Here is a 20,437-nt window from a genome sequence, read left to right on the forward strand (position 1 = left end):
ACACCCAAGAAGTCACTGTAACATGTTCCCCCAGTTGACTTCAAAATCTGCAGCGGAGAGAAGACCAAATTATGCTACCTTAGTAAAGGTAACAAGAAATAAGATCTAAATTAGTGAATATGAGAGAATAATTTGCTGCCTAATCACCTACTAAGTCCCCTATGGCCTGGGAAAGACAGATTGGTATGTGCCATCTTCAAGTCCTCCTGAAATCACAACTCTTCAAGAAGGCCTTCCCTGATTAATTTTTAGTCTCCCCAGGTAATGTCCCCCAAAAAGGCACTTCAGTACTTCTGCACTTTCTAAGCATTGTGCACTCTTAAGCTCCCATAACCAATATTTACAGATCTTACCCTAACTCATTCTGCTTCCTGTTTGTAAATTATTCTCCAAGTGTCAGCCTCCTCCCCTTGACTGAATAATCTTTGCTGGCACGGTTCATGTCTACTAACTCTACTGTGCTCTCCTAAGCAATCAGTGCAGTGCTCTGCACAGAGTATGTACTCTATGAATGATTGATATGCCTTATTTTTAAAGATCTACTGGGCTGGGGCAAAAGTCCCAGAATCAGAACTTTCCAGTGAAACTGATGAAACTAGAATACCCTGATACTCAGAGCCTCTTGCTCCCTTGAAATTCCTACAACCAGCCTGAAACATGCTCAGTGCCTGTTCAATTTAGATCCCAAAACACTGTCTTTTGTCTTTCTTTATAGGACTTATTTTAAACCCTTTTTTTTTGTTTGGTTTGTTTTCAGGATTCTTTCTCATGTATATTCTCTATCTCTTCCTACCTGCCTTTCTTCTTATTCTAGCCTTCATGGAGATGGAGAACAGGTGGTCGGCATTCTTCATTTAACTATCCATCAGGCAGGTTAAATATCCCAAATTTCTTTTCTGAATCCTCGGAAGTGTTATTTTCCCAATGTTAAGAAATTGAAGAAAAAGGAAGAAAGGGAGCAACTTACTTCTGTGAATACCTGTAGTGAATATTGTAGCAAATTGGAAAGTGATTCTGCTCCTGACTTGGAAGGCATTGTCCACATTTAGGGTCTTGGAGAAAATTGAGGAGTAAGGTAACACGTGTGGAAAATGAATCAAACTCTTTCAGCAGCTGTGTCTTAGGCTTTGTCTGAGGGTACAGAGCTCTGCAACATTAGACAGTCCAACAGGAGGGAGGAATTTAACTGGAGAGCAGATGTTTTCCAAGGAAATGTAATGGCTTTAAATGAGAATCATTGTGATGAGGGAAGAAGGGGAGAATATAGTCAAGATGGATGTGGGGAAGAAGAGCAGGTGAAAAAGGAAGGGTTTTTTCTCTCACTTGATCCAGAGAAGACTAGGAAGGAGCCGAGGCTTGGGAGTCAGGGTTTGTGGGTATGAATTGCAGCTTGGCCATTCATCAGCTGTGTGACTTTGGGCAAGTCACTTCACTTCTCTGTGCCTCAGTTACCTCACCTGTAAAATGGGGATTAAGACTGTGAGCCCCATGTGGGACAACCTGATTACCTTGTATCTACCCCAGTGCTTAGAACAGTGCTTGTCACATAGTAAATGCTTAACAAATGCCATCCTCAAGTCACTTCATTTCTCTGAGTCTCAGTTTCCTCAACTGTAAAATGGGGATTAAATACCTGTTTTCCCTCATACTTAATAATAATAATAATGTTGGTATTTGTTAAGCACTTATTATGTGCCGAGTACTTTTCTAAGCACTGGGGTAGATACAGGGTAATCAGGTTGTCCCACTTGGGGCTTACTTTGTTAATCCCCATTTTACAGATGAGGTAACTGAGGCACCAAGAAGTAAAGTGACTTGCCCAAAGTCACACAGGTGACAAGTGACAGAGCTGGGATTAAAACTCATGACCTCTGACTCGTAAGACCATGCTATTTCTACTGAGCCACACTACTTAAACTGTTATCTCCAAGTGGGACAGGGACTGTGTCAGATGTAATTAATCTGTGCCCACCCCAGCACCTAGAACAGTGTTTGAGAATTAGTAAATGCTTAACATATACCTTAAAAGCAAACTATAGATTGTGAGGCAATTTTTCAGGAAGGGAATATTTAAAGAAGATTGAAGACAGGAGGATAAGCAAGAGGTGATCAGAATTGAGGAGAAGGGAGAATATAAATTCTGGAATCCATCAAATGGGAATGTAGGTAACAACTGTCTGTCAGAGTGCTCTTTTTTATGGTATTTGTCAAGCACTTACTATGTGCCAGCTACTGTCCAAAATGCTGGCATAGATACAAACTAGTAAGGTTGGACACAATCCATGTCCCACATGGGGTTTATGGTTTTAATCCTCATTTTACAAATCGCTTGTCAGAAGGTCACAAGGCAGTCAAGTGGAGGAGCTGTGATTAGAACCCTGGTCTTCAGTCTCCCAGGTCCACGCTCCTTTTGTTCTGAAGGTGCAGAATACCTCTTGTGCAGTCTCCCAGGGTCTTTTTTTACTCCACTGAGGTCATGTCTGGCCTCAGGTAGTGACAGAGACAATTGCCTCAGAGTGCACGTTACCGATATGAACAAGGACCTGATACAGATCATGATAGCATTGTTGCACAGAAGACAGGATGGATCAGAAGGTTTTCCTCTCCCTATCCACTGAGAGAAACACTCTAGATTCAGGGGTTTGAATGGACTTTCTTCTGATGCCATTATATTGTACATCCATTCAGTGTAATGAAATGACAGCATGTGGAACAGGGAAGGCAGGTGAGAGATTTTCCTCCAACATAGAGTCCAGGAAGGTCTGAAGTGAGCCCTGACTATGGGGTGTTCTAAATTTTTATACCTGGACAACTACTTATAACATTTCATAGCACTCATTATTCTGAACAAAAATCCAGTAAGAAGTATGGAAAAGACTGAAGTATTTAGAAATCTTACCACTGAACTAGCCAAACAAGAACTATTCACTCTAACAGAGTGTTTAGAAAGACCTTTCAGAGTTGGTTTATTTATCTAATGTAACCCAGTCGGGTTATGTGGGATGGAAAGGGCAATTTATAACAAAGTGTGAGGGTTGGCTGGATCTTCGGGATTACGTTCTGGCATCTGGAATTTAGCCAGGGAATCTGGGCTGACAATTCTCTTCTTGCAAAGCTGGTCTTAATTTTTCAAACTCCCTAAATGTAGATCAGATAGGAGTGCTTAGGCTTACTTTGTCCAAAATTATTTCTGGATGTGAATTGAAAGGGGATTAACATGAGAGAAAATAAATGCCATAAAAACTTAAAACTTAAACCTCCTCTGAGTCAACAGATAAGTTTTACATGCTATTTTTCTGTGCGAGTCTGTAAATTGACTCAGAATGTAGGCTTTAGCAGGCCAGATGTCCAGCATAATCTTTGGTCTCTAGCATATTCTGAAGAGGCAGTAAAGAGCAGTGTGCATATTTTAGCACTAAGAATATAACTAGATGATATGTGACTCTGATGGTCACAAAATGAACTTTGAATTACCTGGGGCTGTTTTTTAAGTTCTACTGAGCTGCACTTCACCTTTACCTCCATCATTCCAGAGGAGCCTCTCTCTGGAGTCTTCTGATTCACAACTGCCTGCCTCCATTGTCCAGATAAGTGTGGGATCTCAATTCACTCATTTTGAACAATAATTCCTCTAGCCTGAAATTCCCACACACTCCATATATACCAGACCACCAGTCTACCTATTTTCTAAGCCTTACTAGGGTCATGTCTCCTTCAAGAAGCCTTCCCCATTTTAAGTCCACTTTTCCCCAGCTCCTTCTCCATTCTACATTGCCTGTGCATTTGAATCTGTGACCTTTTGGCAGTTGATATTAACCCCACAGCTTTTAGATACATTGCTATAAATTATTTAGTATGAATTTATATTAATGTCTGCTTTCTCCTCTAGCCTATAAGCTTGTTGTGGGTTGGGAACATGTCTATCAATTGTGTTGTACTGAATGCTCCCAAGCACTTAGTACAGGGCTCTCCCCAGAGTAAGTGCTCAATAAATGCCATTGATGTTACTAAGTGCTACTAAGCGTGGAAAGAGTCCTGGTTTGGGAGTCAGAAGTCATGGCTCCACCGCTTGCCAGCTGTGTGACTTTGAGCAAGTCACTTTACTTCTCTGTGCCTCAGTTACCTCATCTGTAAAATGGGGATTAAAACTGTGAGTCCCACGAGGGACAACCTGATCACCTTGTATCCCCCCAGCGCTTAGAACAGTGCTTTGCACATAGTAAGCGCTCAACAAATACTAACATCATTACTTTTCACTATCCACATGTCTTCTCTCATTAGCGAGGAGAATCAAAAGTTGAATATAGGTATACTGAGCCCTCAAAGCAAATATTGAAATATTTTCATGGGCCTTCAGAATTGATGTGTTGAAGAGCTCAGTGGAGTTTAATTTTATTCTAGGGTGCATGCTACTGATGGCCTTAATGCTTCCCAAACCAGAATTCAACACTAGATGAAAATCCAGATTTCATATTCTGTAATGCCTGCTCAAATAGAAGATACTTGTGCATCTCATGAGATCTATAAACTCCAATTCTCTGATTCCCTCATGGTATAACCTGGTCAAGACAGTTGTTATCATGCAGTGGGTTGAAAAGCCCTCCTGAGAGATGCTCCAAGCAGGCCTGAATTTCTTTTATTCCCTTAACATTCCCTGCCTGGAAACTGCCTTAAAGGGCAGAAGTTAATAAAAATTATAACCAAAATAAATGCTGACTCACTGAATTCTATTTTCTTGTGGTTCGGCAGCACCGGATCCAAATAGTTTGTTGAAACCCTTTGCCTCTGAGCAGTTCAAGCTTTTCCTTCTCTTTTTAACTCAGTTGCAGGTAACTGCAGTTTATGAACTACTGGGCACAACATAAAAAACTCAAGTACCCCAATGTAATATTTACTGCAATGGGAATCTTCCCAAGCAAGTTCCATGCCCTAGAAGATTATAACTTTGTTTCCACTGTCTGTACCTTTCAGTACACTTCAGGGTATAGGCCGAATGGTGATTTTTTAGCTGTTGCAAAGGATTCATTTGACTCACACTTTTTTATTTCCTTGACATCTCTACTTCATTTAAGTTTTTAACAAGAACAAAAATGTCCTTCAAAATAATACTTCTCAATCAGCAGTGACATACTAGTCTGTATGAGGCCCTCGGGAGTGTAAGCCCGTTGTAGGCAGGGATTGTCTCCCTTTATTGCTGTACTGTGCTTTCCAGTGTACTAAGGTACAGTGTTCTGCACACAGTAAGCGCTCAGTGAATACGATTGAATGAATGAACATACCATTTTGTGATGAAATAAAGATAATCTAATTGAGAGTAAACTTCTCCAACTACACCCAAAATATTGAAAGGATATAGGTGGCATTTGAAACATTGGAATGTTCAATGTACAAAATGTAAATTCAGCATGACTAGTTGCACAACCATGAATACAGGCATAATTCTCTGAATAAAAAGATTCTAGACACATCAAGGGAAAGCGTTTCCTCTTTTGCTGCTCTGTCCCTGTGTCAACAAAACAAGCAGGCATCCTGGGCAGAGGCTGTTTAAAAAGCCTTCTGTTCATTTGGCACATCATTGGTTAGATAAATAAGCTCATTCTGGTTTTGGAGCTAGGGTAGAATAGTTGGAATGGATATATGTGTGGGCATGCATTCAAGTGTGTGTCCATATGGCAGCTTCGGTCTGTGTGGTGAAAATGGGTGCATGGTAAACATGAGACATATTTGCTTGGGAGGAAGCGAGCACCAATAGTAACTATGGGGGCCGGGACAGTGACCTGATTTCCAGGACTGAGAAGTGTCTTGTGATGCAGACGAAGCCACCAATGTGAAAGTTGGCTTCATTTTGCAGCCAATATTTGTCCATTTCTGGAAAGAATTCACCTGATCCCAGGTGAATAATATGTTTTGTTTCATATATATATGTATGTATAATATATATGTAATATCTTTCTAAACTGAGACTCAGATTTATGAAAGTTCTCATCTGGATTTAAGTGTTTCCATCCTTGGAATGCTGTCCTAACGGAAACAGTGATTAAGGTAATAAAATCCAAACCTTTTTACCTTTTGCACTTCAAATGGGAGTTTTCAAAACCACTGTCATACTGCTTTTCTCCTTCTGCCAAAATATTAAAAACTTAAGAGGGAGAAATGGATTCAATTCTACAGTAGTCTTTTCTTGTGAATGGGAGACAAATGGGAAGAGTCCAGAAATGTAAAATGGTTCCCCGAGGTTGATGATAACAGTATTTATATGAACTAAACTAGGACCACTTGTAGTAACATCTCAGCTCTATCTCAATGGGCACAGTAAATGCATCCCTCTCTTTCATGATATTCCTTAGACACATACAATTATCACTTTTGTAAGAGACTTCCTGGCTGCTTGGACATTCATACTGTGATATCAAAGAGGAAGCTGAGGAGAAGAGGTGAGAAAATAGAATAAAACTTCTTGATTTAAAACTGAACCAGGTTTTTTTCTAAATTTAAGTCCTTTCCTGTTGGTGCATTAAACATTTGGAGAGAAGGTTCATTTATCTTGGATTTTGAGCCTCTCAGAGGCTAGGGACTGAATCTAATTTTCATCTTTGTAGCTTTTTCCTAGGTGTTAAGTACAGTGTTTTGCACACAGGTTCTTAATAAATTTTACTAAGCATTATGGACCACAGTCGTATTTTTGGGTATTCACTTGGTGCAATATACCCCACTTTAGGTATTTAATACAGAGAAATAATTCTGTGAGAATACAGACATAAAAATATTATTGACTGGATAAATTTAAAAAATATCACTGATTGAACATAAGCATTAATTGCTAGGCTTATTCACACACCTCTTGAACCTGCTGGTATTTTCTACTTTCACAGTTTTCTGTGGCAATGAATTTTTATACTTACCCCCTGGTCTGGGAAGAAATCTTTTCTTTGAATTGTTCTGAAACTACCACCTTCAAGGTTCAGTGGTTGCTCCCTCTTCTTGTTACTGTCGGGTGTGGTTAATATGATTCTGTGCTGTTCCCATGCCCCCTACATCCTCTATCAGTCTCTCCACTCCAGACTGGAGATCTAGTCTTTTCAGTGCTTTTTAGAATAGTTCCTGCAACCTCTCTGGTTGTTTAAAATGAAAAGATCAAAAGTGCATATGGGAGTCCCATATGGACATGCCATATTTATGATAAAGTGGCAAAACTATGCCTTTTGTTTTCTATCCCACTGTTGATGATGCCCAGGTTTAGCTGGTCACTTTGGCTTCCAATTCACATTAGACTAAAGATTTCTAAAAATAGTTAATAGTGACTCCAAAATTACTTAAGGTCTGAGAGATGATCTGACCTGAACTGAACTTTGACCTTTGGGTTTTAAATGTCACATAATGATAATTATCATTATCAATGTGTTTAAGTGCTTACTTTGTATCAAGCCCAGCTCTAAGCTCTAGAGTTGATACAGGTTAATCAGGTTGTACACTGTCCCTGTCTCACATAGGGGCTCAATTAACCAATCTATATTTCTTGAGTTCTTACTATGTGCAGAGCACTACACTAGGTGTTAGGGAGAGTACAATATAGCAGAGTTGATAGACATGTTCCTTGTCCACAGTGAGCTCACAGTCTAAAGGTGGAGACAGACATTAATACAAATAAATAAATATATGGATATGTACATAAGTGCTGTGGGGCTGAGGGGGTGGGTGGTGAATAAAAGAAGAAAGTCAGGGTGAAGCAGAAGGGAGTGGGAAAAGAAGAAATGAAGGCTTAGTCAGGGAAGGCCTCTTGGAGGAGATGTGCTTTTAGTAATAATAATTATGGTATTTGTAAAGTGCTATGTGCCAAGCACTGTTCTAAGCGCTGAGGTAGATACAAGATAATGAGGTTGTCCCACATGGGGTTCACAATCTTAATCCCCATTTTACAGATGAGGAAACTGAGGCACAGAGAAGTCAAGTGGCTTGCCCAAAGTCACCCAGCAGATAAGAGGCAGAGGCAGAATTAGAACCCATTACTTCTGACTCCCGAGCCTGGGCTCTTTCCACTAAGCCACGCTTCTTCTCACTTGCTTCTTACACTGTTTCTTAAGCCTTTGTAGGTAAGATAGATAAGATGGAAGTACAGAGAATAGTTTGGCATTGAAGGACTGAATTGTGCTGGCTGGTTTGATAAGATAGGAGGAGGCAAGATGTTGGAGTGCTTTAAAGCCTATGGTAAGGATTTTCTGTTTGATGTGCAGATGGGTGGACAACCACTGGAGGTTCTTGAGGAGTGGGGAAACATGGACTGAATGGGTAGCAGAATGAAATATGGACTGAAGTGGGGAGAGACAGAAGGCATGGAGGTCAGCAAGGAGGCTGATGTAGTAATCAATGAGTGATAGCAAAAGCTCTTGAAAAAATGTGGGAGCAGTTGGGACAGAGAGGAAAGGCTGAATGTTAGTGATGTTGTGAAGGTTGAATCAAAAGGATTTGGTTGCAGATTGAATATGTCAGTTGAATGAAAGCGAATAGTTGAGAGTATGGAGTTGTGAGGCAGGGAAGATGTTGGAGCTGTCTACCAAGATAGGAAAGTCATGGGGAAAAGAGGGTTTGGATGGGAATATAAGAAATTCCATTTGGACATGTTAATTTTGAGGTGTCAGTGAAACATCCAAAGGCAGAAGGAAATATGAGCCTGCAGAGAAAGAAATACCAGGGCTGGAAATATAGATTACAGTCAGTCACTTTGCCTGTTTTCCTCTCTACTTATTAGTTTCCCTTTTTTGATGTATACAAGTTCAATTTTCCTCTTCCATCCCAAGGGTTCCTGGAAGATGTTCTCTTGTAATTTCAGTTTGAGCATATCTTTCCAAGTTTGTTTCTCAATTTGCCAATACACTGAGAGGGCAGCCTTAGCAAGCAGGGACAAAGACAATGGGTGAAGATTTTGTCCCCTAGTTTACAGTAAGGATGACCAGAGAGCTTCTTCCTTTTTAGATAGTTTATCTTTAGGGCAACTGCCCTGCTCTTGGTCCAAGGAAAAGAGTACTGTTCTGGGAAGCTGACCCTTGGGTCTTAGTCCCAACTCTGCAATTAAGGGAACTGCCTCCGGAGACTGCTGTCATTGATGAAGTTTTCTGACTGAAGAACCACCTGGTGGGTTCTCTGATTGGACAGGCCTCCTGGAAATCCTGTAAAAGTAATAATTGTGGTATTTGTGCTTACTATGTTCTAGGCACTGTACTAAGCACTGGGTTAGATAGAAGCAAAAATTAGCTGGCTAACACAGGCAGTGAAGACTACAGCAACCACAATGAAACCACTGGCTGGATTGTAGTACTACAGTGTAGTATAGGTTTTATGCTGCAGTTGATTTGGCCATTGCCCTCCATGCCCCAGGGGGAAAAAGACTGGCAGGGAACAAATCACAGTCCTTCAATTGTTTCATCAAGATTCCAGTCCTAAACTCGTGAGACAAAAGCATTTTTCTAGGGCTCTTGATGGGAAACTCCATCAATCAGTGGTATTTGAGTGCTTACTGTGTGCAGAGAACTGTATTAAGCACTTTGGAGAATACAACAGGAATTTCCACATTAATGCATTAAATCATCCTATCCTACCTGGATTACTACATCAGTCTCCTTGCTGACCTCTCAGCCTCCTATCTCTTTCTATTCCAGTCCATATTTCACTGCACTGCCCAGATAACTTTTCTATAAAAAAGCATTCAGGACATGTTACTCCACTCCTCAAAAAACTCCAGTGGTTGTCATCCACCTATGTATCAAACAAAAACTCCTCACCATCACTTTGCCCCATCCTGCCTCACCTTGCTTCTCTTCTATGACAAAGCACCTAACCTTCTCACTGTGCCTCGATATCACCTGTCTTGCTGCCAACTCCTTTCCCACCTGCTGACTCTGGCCAGAATACCCTCACTCCTCAAATCTGACAGAAAATTACTCCTTTCTTACTTACACTTACTTACACTGTTCTAAGCACTGGGTGGATACAAGGCGATCAGGTTGTCCCACGAAGGGCTCACAGTCAATCTCCATTCTGCAGATGAGGTAACTGAGGCACAGAGAAGTTAAGTGACTTGCCCAAAGTCACACAGCTGACAAGCGGCAGAACTCGGATTAGAACCCACATCCTCTGACATCCAAGCCCATGCTCTTTCCACTGAGCCATGCTGCTTCTCATAGCTTGTTTCTGCAACAACACTGTTGCTTGTTTCTCCAACACCAAAACTAAAATCACACTAGCACTGTACTTTAGTAAATGCTATTTGCAGTGCACAATACAGCCCTTTGTAATATTCAGCAAAACTGGCCAACCCAAATCCATAAACATTCTCAAACCAATCCTCCTTTTCCCATTCATTTCCTCATTTAATTCATATTGAGGGGCAGAAGGCATCCTCAAATAATGCTTGGAGGATTACCACTCCATCTCAGGTTTCCAAAGCATTTTCTCCAAAATTGATTTCCAATGAAGGAAGATTCAGAGGCTGTAAGTTGCCCTCTTGACTGTAAACTCCTTGTGGGCAGGAAATATGTCTGCTAAATTTTTTATTCTGCACTCTCACAGGCACTTAGTGCAATCAATCAATCAATCAATGGTATTTATTGAGTACTTGCTGTGTGCAGAGCACTCTACTAAATGCTTGAGAGAGTATAATTCAACAGAGTAGGTAGACACATTCCTTGCCCAGAAAATGCTTGCAGTTTAGAGGGGGAGGCAGACATTAATATAAATAATTTATAGATAAGTGTTGTGGGGCTGAGGGTGGGGCAAATGCCAAGTCTTCAAAGGTCACAGATCCAAGTGCAAAGATGATGCTCCAAGTACATAATAAAGTGCCTTACACACAGTACATGCCCAATAAATATGATTGATTGATTTGAGGTCAGTTCTACTTCAGTGGACACGTAGTAAATCTGATTTAGATCAGATTTAGATTTTAATAATAATAATACTAATACTAATAATGATGGTATTTGTTAAGCACTTACTATGTGCCAAGAACCATTTTAAGCGCTGGGGTAGATACAAGGTTATCAGGTTGTCTCACGTGGGGCTGACAATCTTAATCCCCATTTTACAGATGAGGTAACAGTCACAGAGAAGTTAGGTGACATGCCGAAAGTCACACAGCTGACTAGTGATAGAGCCGGAATTAGAACCCATGACCTCTGACTCCCAAGCCCGTGCTCCTTCCAGTAACCCAGGCTACTTCTCAGTTTTCTTAGATTTCAAAGAAAAGTTGAATACTTTTTGTACTTGACTATTGCCTGGGTGTTTTCATTTGATTGGGTAAGGAAATACTAAATGATCTGTGGGGAGATACTGTAAGGTGGTTGTGGGCAGGGATTGTCTTTGTTGCTGAATTGTACTTTTCAAGTGCTTAGTACAGTGCTGTACACACAGTAAGCACTCGATAAATACAATTGAATGAATGGAAAGACTATTTAAGAGCTGAGGGGGACGTTTTGGCAAAGACTTGGAAGTGGGAAAGGAATTACTATTTTGAAACTGGTTGGGGGGTAAGGAAGAAAGGAGCATTGTAACATATTTTTAATTGTTTTGGCAAAGATGAATTGAAATAGTCACAGAATTTAGTCTGCCTCATGAAAGATTGTTTTTGAGGAAGATGAGATAGAGAGAGAAAGCAGAGAAGGAGGTAAGAATAGGTTTAAATTCAAATCTCTGTCCATGAAACCAAGGTAATAGGATACTTTGGGTCCTGTGGTTTTGGTGATAAATGGTCTCTCGCACACTTTGGAAACACTTGACTTCACCTCATGCCTCACTTTACAAGGGAAATAATTTCATTAATCAGAGCAACCACATTGTCTGCTAAGTGTTATTGTTTAATTAAAATGCAGATCATTCCTAATTCTATTTCCAGTATAAATATTGTCCAATGCTTACATCCCATTTAAGCCAAACATGGAAAATAAATGATGCGATGAGAGAAATATAAACAGGAGCAAAACAATCTATACAGATATTAGTCATCCTTTCTCTCCTTATCCTGACAAATCACAGATATAGGAGCCTATCCAGAAGCTGTGATATTCCTTAAGAGAGGCACCAAAGTGATTTATTAAGTAATATCTGAATGGACCTTAGGGCTTTATTATATTAAACATTGCAATAAACTCTCATTTGAAGGAACCTCAGGAGAGCCTTTATTTGAATGTGTTATTCAGAAAACTTGTTCTTTGAAAGCTGCCCTTTCCTAGCTTATGCTTTACAGATAGCATTGTTTTTAGAATATTCCTGAAATTGTCCTGATGGTGTTTGTTAAAATGGGAGTTCACTCTGACTCAAATGTTTCGATTCATAAATAACAACTGTACTGTACCATGTTCTAGAAATGCGTGATGTTATCTTGTTTCAATAAATATTTCAATGTTACATTGTGTCTTTCAGAAGATGCATACAAGACCCAAGTTCGGATTGATGATGAAGCAGCGTATTTGGACATTCTAGACACAGCTGGACAGGTGAATAATTCCGAATATCCTCTATTTTTCTAAGGTTAAAACCAAGCCTTAACCTTGCATATACAGGTCAGAGGCTTATCTCTTCAAACAGAAGAAAGACAGTTTCAAAATAGAATGAGAGAATTAGTTGAGCAGAGGAGTAAGAGAGCACTGGTTATATAATCTGCCTCAATCCTGACAATTATTATGAGAGCTTTTGATTGAATGATACCCAAGTCTTTTTTCCCCACAAGAGAAAACATGAACAGAAAAATCTGAAATGGACCATAAATAAGCTATACAACTAGGACCATTTGGCACTAGGAAAACTGGAAATACTCTAATAAACATTTCATATAATGATAGTTTAATGGATGTTTGCGCTCCATAGGTATCTGTCATTTTGGATGATTTAGGGGACCTACAAGGAGAAATCACAGCTGTGTCCCTCAGGTTCAAATCTAGGTATCCCTGATTTAAAGGGATTTTACCATATTTCACAAATTGAATCAATTCACAAAAGATGAACATAATTACCTATTACAAGAGAGAACTCTGCTGGCAGGATGTATTAAGCATATCTATTTCTATATTCTGTTTCTTCCAGCCTACCTGCAATTTATTTCAGTGCCTTTTTTCCCTGCTGATTTGTAAGCTCCTTGAAGGTTGAAGGTCATGTCTACTTACTCTGTTGTACTCTACCAAACACTTCATATAGTGCTCTGGCACAGAGTACCCAGTCAATAAATACTACTAATTGACTGATTAAATGAAGATCTAAGCAGTGCCCCTGTCACAGAAACATTTGCTGGCTAATTTGAGAGGCAAAAATATATGAATAAGCTAAAAAGCAGTTTAAAGCATGCAAATTCTCCCAAGAATATCTACAAGAGAGGAAGCCTGGCTCAGTAGAAAGAGAACCTGGGCTTGGGAGTCAGAGGTCATGGGTTCTAATCCCGACTCCGCCACTTGTCAGCTGTGTGACTTTGGGCAAGTCACTTAACTTCTCTGTGCCTCAGTTACCTCATCTGTAAAATGGGGATTAAGACTGTGAGCTCCATGTGGGACAACTTGATTACCTTGTTCCCCCCCCCCCCAGCACTTAGAACAGTGCGTGGCACATAGTAAGCACTTAACAAATTCCATCATTATTACTATTATTATTATCATTATTATTATTATTATTATTACTGCAGAAACCTACACAAAGAACTGAAAGATTTACAAACCTGTTCCCCTTCGGAACTTTACCAGAACTGCTAACGTAGCAAAATGGCCTAAATTGGGGTTCTATTCATCATCCTTTCACTGCTGTCATGAAGAGTGAATGGCATCACTTCCAGGAAGGTGAATAACTAAGCTATCTAAGACAGAAGGTTACCCCATTGTCTTTAACAGCCTTCAGAAGTAGGAAATCCTCAAGTTTCCTCTGAAGCCAATTCTAATGTTCTCTTATGATGACCATCTAGAAGTAGGACACAGACAATCTTCTGATGGCACAATTTGCCCCTAAATAATAAATAATTGAGATAATTTAGTGGACTAAAGTACAATCACTTCATTTCATCTGGGTAACCAACTGTAGTTTATCTAAGGTAATGGAGAACTGAGAAAATAGATTCGGAGATGGTTCCAAAACATCAGCTTGCCATTTTGACATCCTACCTCTTTGATCTTTATACCACAATCCTTGTGAAGCTACTAAATAATAATGTTTCAGTTCCTTTCTCATTCCCTCTGTTCCCTGGTTCAAACTTGAATGAATGAGGAGATGACTAAGATCCAGACCTGGAAGAGGGGTAATACCTCCTGTATGATATGCTCCTGAACAATCTGGACTAGACCACTGAATAGACCATATAATAAGTTTTAGGACACTAGTTCAGCAAATTCATTTGCTACATAAACCTAAGAGCCTGAATATTCTGGAACAGTTGGCTCATTTTGTTCTTTATTTTATTAAATCGACCAGCGCCACATTAAGCGAGATCGGAGAACACTCTCCCAGCAAGTGTTACATTTGGGCAATTGGGCAAGCAACAGATAAATGCTGAAGCTTTTACCCATGTAGAACATCTTATTTCTTAAGGTCCACTTGACCATTAAATTAACCTCTTGACTACTACTAATCAGGGCATGGATCTAAGAGTCATTGAGCTTTGAATCAATTTCTTTGTCTTCTACTTGCTCTGTATCCTGAAAAGAACACCTATGTTTTAATGACCCCCTTTTCCCATTTTGTTAAGTAAGTATGATGTTCTATCCAGAGAGTTTTGGGTGCAGTGTTTAGGGATACAAAAGTACACCCGAGTAAATGAACCTACAGTATGAACCTATGTTCATACAAAAATGTTATTCTAATGATTCTCAGTGCAGGCTTGATACATCAGGAACACCCATTGAACAGTTTCCCCTCTTAAATTAGGGACATGCATATGAATTAAAGAAAAGAAAATGCCACCCCCACACCCTAAACTTCTTATTTTGCTTCTGTGCATGGATACAAGGCTGCTTAGAAAAAATTGAGGTAGACAAAAATGACTGAAAGAGCTTTTATTAAGAAGACACAAACCCATGGAACTAAATTTTCTCATGGTACATTTACTCCTTCCCCAGGGAAGTGTCCAAGTGCAGAATAGTGTGTGTGTGAAGATATAGAAAACATTATTCTGCCTTGCTGGCTCTTGGCAAAGTAGAAACTTTGAAATGAAAAAGGAAAGGTCATCAGTGTGCACTTATCCCATATAAATGTATGTAATAATGAAATGATATTAGAGTACTGAGGAAAGGAATATCTGTGAGGAGGAAGGGCTAAAGACCATTCCCAAACAAGTACTGTCTTGTTACATCAGAGTGGGAAGCAGCATGGGCATTTCTGAGAAGGCATGTCAATAACCTGGGAATCATGAAATATGCTTTCTGAAATTCAAAATTACAGTCCGTCTCCCTTCCTTGCTGCCAAACTGATAATACTTAACCTTCCAGCACAATCTGTGATCCATTCACTCCTTAAAGATATCCTTATAATTAAGATTTAAGTGCATATGTGGACTGAATGTTAGTCTTGCTGTGTGCCACTCTTAAACTGAGAGCTCCATGAATGTGAGGATGGGACTACACTGAACATATCTCTAAGTACCCCTTAAAATCTTTATGAATGAGAATACTTGGACAGGTATGGTATGAGACTGTGTATGTGTGTATATATAAACACTGAACTCAAGAAGTGCTTGTTTGTGTGTATGTATTTACCACCTTCTGAAGATAGTCACAAAGACAGTAGCAACATAATTACTTTATGAATCTTATACAATTGTCACAGTATGTACTTTTACTAAGTGCTTTATGTGGAATGCTATTAAATAATTCTGCCGGGATGCAATATGATGAGGTATGGGAAGATATGGTTTTGTGCAGAGCTCGTACTGAAGTGCAAATATGCACCATAAATTCCCTGTAACATGAAATTATTTAGCAACATATGTCCCACCAAATATAACTGAATGTATGTTATATCTCTTTGTATACATCTCAGTATCACTGTAGTTATATTCTTTTGTAAATATCTCAGTATCACATTGGCTTTTTTGAACATGGTATGACACTTTTAACTCAGACTCAACAATGACCCTAATCTCCTTGTCTTTCTCCCTGTCTTTTCCTTTTATTTGTTTTTCATCCTTAAGGCTACTGTCTTATACTTACCTTTATTGTCTGGGTCACTCTGATTTTTATGACTTTCTAAAGGCTTGGCTGCCTTGACCAATTTAGTTCAGTTAATCAGTAGAGCATATTTTACCTTCTACTGAGAACAGCCCCTATATTAAGTGTTTGGGAGAGTATAGTACAGTAAGTGTAAGTTCATTGTGGGCAAGGAATTTATCTATTATTATATTGCACTTTTCCAAGCACTTAATACAGTGCTTTGCACACAGAAACTGCTCGATAAATATGACTGGCTGACTAGACATTATCTCTGCCCTCAAGGAGTTGACAGCTTAGTGGAAGAGTCAGATGCTCTACCTGAGTTAGTACTTAAGTGATAGGGTATATGAGATAAGGACATAAATGGAATAGAAGGTTGTATAATTGCTTAAGTCATTTAGAAGTGCTTAAGTAGCATCTGAGGGGATTGAACCTGGGAAGATTAGAGATTAACTGTGGAAGGTCACTTTGGAAGAGAGGTGGTTTTAGAAAGACTTCAACATGGGGAGATATATGGTATGATAGATTTGAAATGATAGGTAGTTCCAGATTTTATTTTTTTTGGAGGGTCAGGTGGTGTCACCAAGAAATTCTCAATGGAGAGATCAATCAGTTAACTAATAAGGGCTTTCTCAGTGTCAAACACTATATTAAGCCCTGAGGAGGGAGCATACAATCCAGCTGGTAGATATGTTCCATGCCTACAAGGATCTCACAGTCTAGTGGGGAGACAGAGAATAAAATAATTCACTGATAGGAAATAAGAATTATGAGGATATGTTTATAAGTGCTTTGGAGGTGGGGGGAGAATGAGGCACGGTGAGTAGGTAATTGAGAGGAATGAAAAGCTCAAGCTGTAGTGAAGTGGGATAAGAGAGTGGAGAAGTAGGACAGAGAGAGTTTGAATGCCTAAATCCAAGAGTCAAGATTTTCTACTTGATTGAGGGAGTAATGTTTTTTGAGAAGTTGTGAGATGTGCACAGAATAGTATTTGGCCAAGGGAGTGAAGTGTGGACTGCAGAGAAGAGGGAGGAGGGAGGGACATTAGTGAGAAGGCAGATGAAGAAGATAAGTTGGAATATGGTAAGTGCCTGGGTCAGTTTTGTGACCGTTTTGTTCAATCAATGGTATTTGTGTACTTGCAGTGGGCAAAGGACTATACTAAACACTTGGGGTGAGTACAATACAATGAATCTGGTAGATATGATCCCTTCCTACAAGGAGCTTACAGTCTACAGGGGAGATAGACTTTGAAAATAATACAGATAGGGGAAGTGAAAGGGTATAAGGATATGTAAAGAATTGCTGTGGGGTTGAGGGTGGGATGAACTTTTTTTGGGGACAGGGGTGAATGATCCTTGCAGCAAAGTCAGTCAGTTGTATTTACTGAGCAATTACTGTTTTCAGAGCACTGTACTCAGTATATGAGAGAGTACATTATAACAATAAGCAGACACATTTCCTTCCCACAAAGAGCTAAAAGTCTGGAGGGGGAAATTTGGGCTGGTGTATGTAAGGACAGGAGGCAGGGAGGTCAGTAACAAGGCTGATGCATTGGTCAAGGTGAGCTGTGATAAGTGCTTGGCTCAGCATGATAGTTTGGATAGAGGGGAAAGGGCAGATTCTGGAGATGTTGTGAAGGTAGAAATGACAACATTAGGTAACAAATTGACCATAGGTTAAATTAAAGATGAGTCAAGGATAATTAATGGTAACATCATGGGCTTGTGGGACAGGGATAAAATTAGTATTGTTATCTACAGTGATGGAAAATAAATGGGGAGGATAGGATTTGGTTGGGAGAATGGAGAGTTCTGTTTATATGTTAAACTTTATATAACAGTGAGACTTCTAAGTAGAGATGTCCTGAAGACAGGTGAAATTGAAGGACAACAGAGAAGGAGAAAGTCAGAACAGAAGGGGTAAAATTGGAAATAAACTGCATAAAGATGATAGCTGTAGCTGTAGGAGTGAAAGTTTTCTCCAACAGAGTGTATGTAGATGGAGAATTGTAGGAGACCCAGAACTAAGCCTTGAAGGAGCCCCACAGTTAGAAGGAGAGCAAGATCCTGTGAAAGAGACTGAGAAGGAGTTTGCCAGAGAGGAGGAGAACCAGGAGAGCACAGTGTCAGTGAAGTCAAGATTAGATAATGTTTCCAGGAAAATAAACAGAGCTTCAGATCAAAGGCAGCTGAAAAATCTAGGAGTATTAAGATGGGGGAGAATTAATAGATTCTAGGTGGTTTTGGCAAGAAGGAGGTCATCAGTGACCATAGAAAGAGATGTCTCCATCTGTAATCTGGGTTGGAAGGCAGATTACAGAGAGTCAAGGAGAAAAAGTAGGAATGGCTAGTATAAACAACTCAGGAGTTTGGAAAGGATTGGTAGGAAGGGTAATAGGACGATAACTGGAGGATGCCATGAAATCAAGGGAGGGTTTTTTTTTAGGATATGGTTTATGTGGGCATGTCTGAAAGCAGTGGGGAAGAAACCACTGGAAAGTGAACAATTTGACATGACAGTCAGGAAGGGAAGAAGGGAGGTTTAAGTGTTTTGATAATGTGAAAAGGCAAGGGATCAGAGACACAGATGGAAGGGGTAGAATTAGGAAGAGGGGGGAAATGACCTCTTGAAATATTGCAGGAAAGGATAGGAAAATCAAAGAGTGGTCAGGAGGATTCACTCATTCAGTCATATTTATTGAGTGCTTACTGCATGCAGAACACTGTACTAAGAAGGGACAACAGAGGAGCAGGGGAGTTTTTAGGAAGACCATGGTTATTGAGGTCAATTTTATCAACAAAATAGGTGTCAAGATCATTTGATGCAAGGGATGGGAAGGATAAGTGTACACAGAGTTTGAGGAGTGAGTTAAGATCTGACAGTTGTTCTGGTCAATGGGCATTGGGAGTCTACAGGGATGGGAAAGTACTGTTACTAGTTGGAGGAGAGGATAGCATTAAACCGGATGAGAAAGAATTTGAGATGGAGAAGTTTAGCCTAGTGTCTAGTATTCCACCAGCAGTGCTCTGAAGTTCATGCACAAGAGCAGAGGAAGCATACTAAGGAGGTGGATCTGGGTTACCAGCTGGTGATATGAGATTGGTGGTGGAAAAGAAGATCAAGGGAGAAAGGAATGCATTGTGGAAGTGTCATGGAGGAAAAAGCAAAGAAACCAGGATCTGGCAAGAGATTACACATGGGATATAAACGAGGGAAGAAGGAGTCAAGGATAATCCCAGGTTGCCAACTTCAGAGGCTAGGAAGCTGATGATGTCAACCGTTAGGAGAGAGTTAGGGGGATGAGATTATTTTCGAGGAAATATGAGGTGTCATCTTGAGATCTATTGAACTCGAGATGGCTGTTGAATGGCTATGTGGATATTTTATGGAGATGGATTTTTATGTGAGATTTCAGAAGAGAGGGGTTATAATTAGCAAGACTGGGAGTCCTTCGAATTGAGGTAGTAGTTACATGCCTGGGAGTGGGTGAACTTTCCCAGGAAGTGAATGTAGATTGAACAAATAATGGGGATCCAGAACAGAGCTTTGAGAGACACCCACAGTAAGAGATTGAGAAGCAGAGGAAAAGACGGAGGAAGATCAGCCAGAGAGATAGGTGAACCAGGAAAGAGTTGTTAATGATGGTGTTAGAGAAGGAAGAAGAGTGTGTTAATGTGTTTAGAAAAGGAGAGAGCAGAGGGATTTGGAGGAATAGGGGGAGGGCGATCATTTTGAAAGGAAGTAGGGGGAATCTCCTCTTGAGAGAAAGCCAAGATGAGTGGTTGGGAGAGTATTCAGGTGAGGAGGTAATTTCTGGAATCTCTCAACAGCTGGTTTCAATTTTGTCAACTAAGTAATTGGCAAGGACATCAGGGGAAGGGAAAGAGGAGATTGAGACACTGGGGATTTCAGGAGGAAGTTTAAGAACTGCAGTAATTGGAGGGGACAATGTTCATGTGTCACAGTGAGGGAGAAGTAAATGTTGTTGAGCGGGTGAGAGAAGAATTGTAGCAAGCAATGACAAATTTGAAGTGGCTGAAGTTGGCCTGCTGCCTGGATTTCAAAGAAGGGTCTTGGGTAGCATGAGTCCAGGAGTGAAGTATGTAGCAGTGAAAGCAAGGAAAAAGTTTCTAAATGGAAGTCTGGTGTTGGCTGTGGCTGCCACTGGCACTCATGCCCACCCTGATGCCACCAAGGTTGAGTTCTGGTAGTTTTGATTTTATCATAATACAATTGGCAAAACTGTCAAGGGCAAGAGAAGGTAG

The 20,437-nt window shown here is 40.1% G+C and overlaps 1 protein-coding gene across 1 annotated transcript in view; it reads left to right on the top strand.

The window, feature by feature from the left end:
- Positions 1-20,437, top strand: part of RIT2 (Ras like without CAAX 2) — a 352,945-nt gene that overhangs the window by 106,675 nt on the left and 225,833 nt on the right. The window contains exon 4 of the mRNA XM_007659987.4: positions 12,412-12,485. Within this exon, the coding sequence (XP_007658177.1) occupies positions 12,412-12,485 (74 nt within the window). The remainder of the gene's footprint in view (positions 1-12,411; positions 12,486-20,437) is intronic.

This window comes from Ornithorhynchus anatinus, chromosome 3 (genome assembly GCF_004115215.2).
Source record: "Ornithorhynchus anatinus isolate Pmale09 chromosome 3, mOrnAna1.pri.v4, whole genome shotgun sequence".
NCBI lineage: Eukaryota > Metazoa > Chordata > Mammalia > Monotremata > Ornithorhynchidae > Ornithorhynchus > Ornithorhynchus anatinus.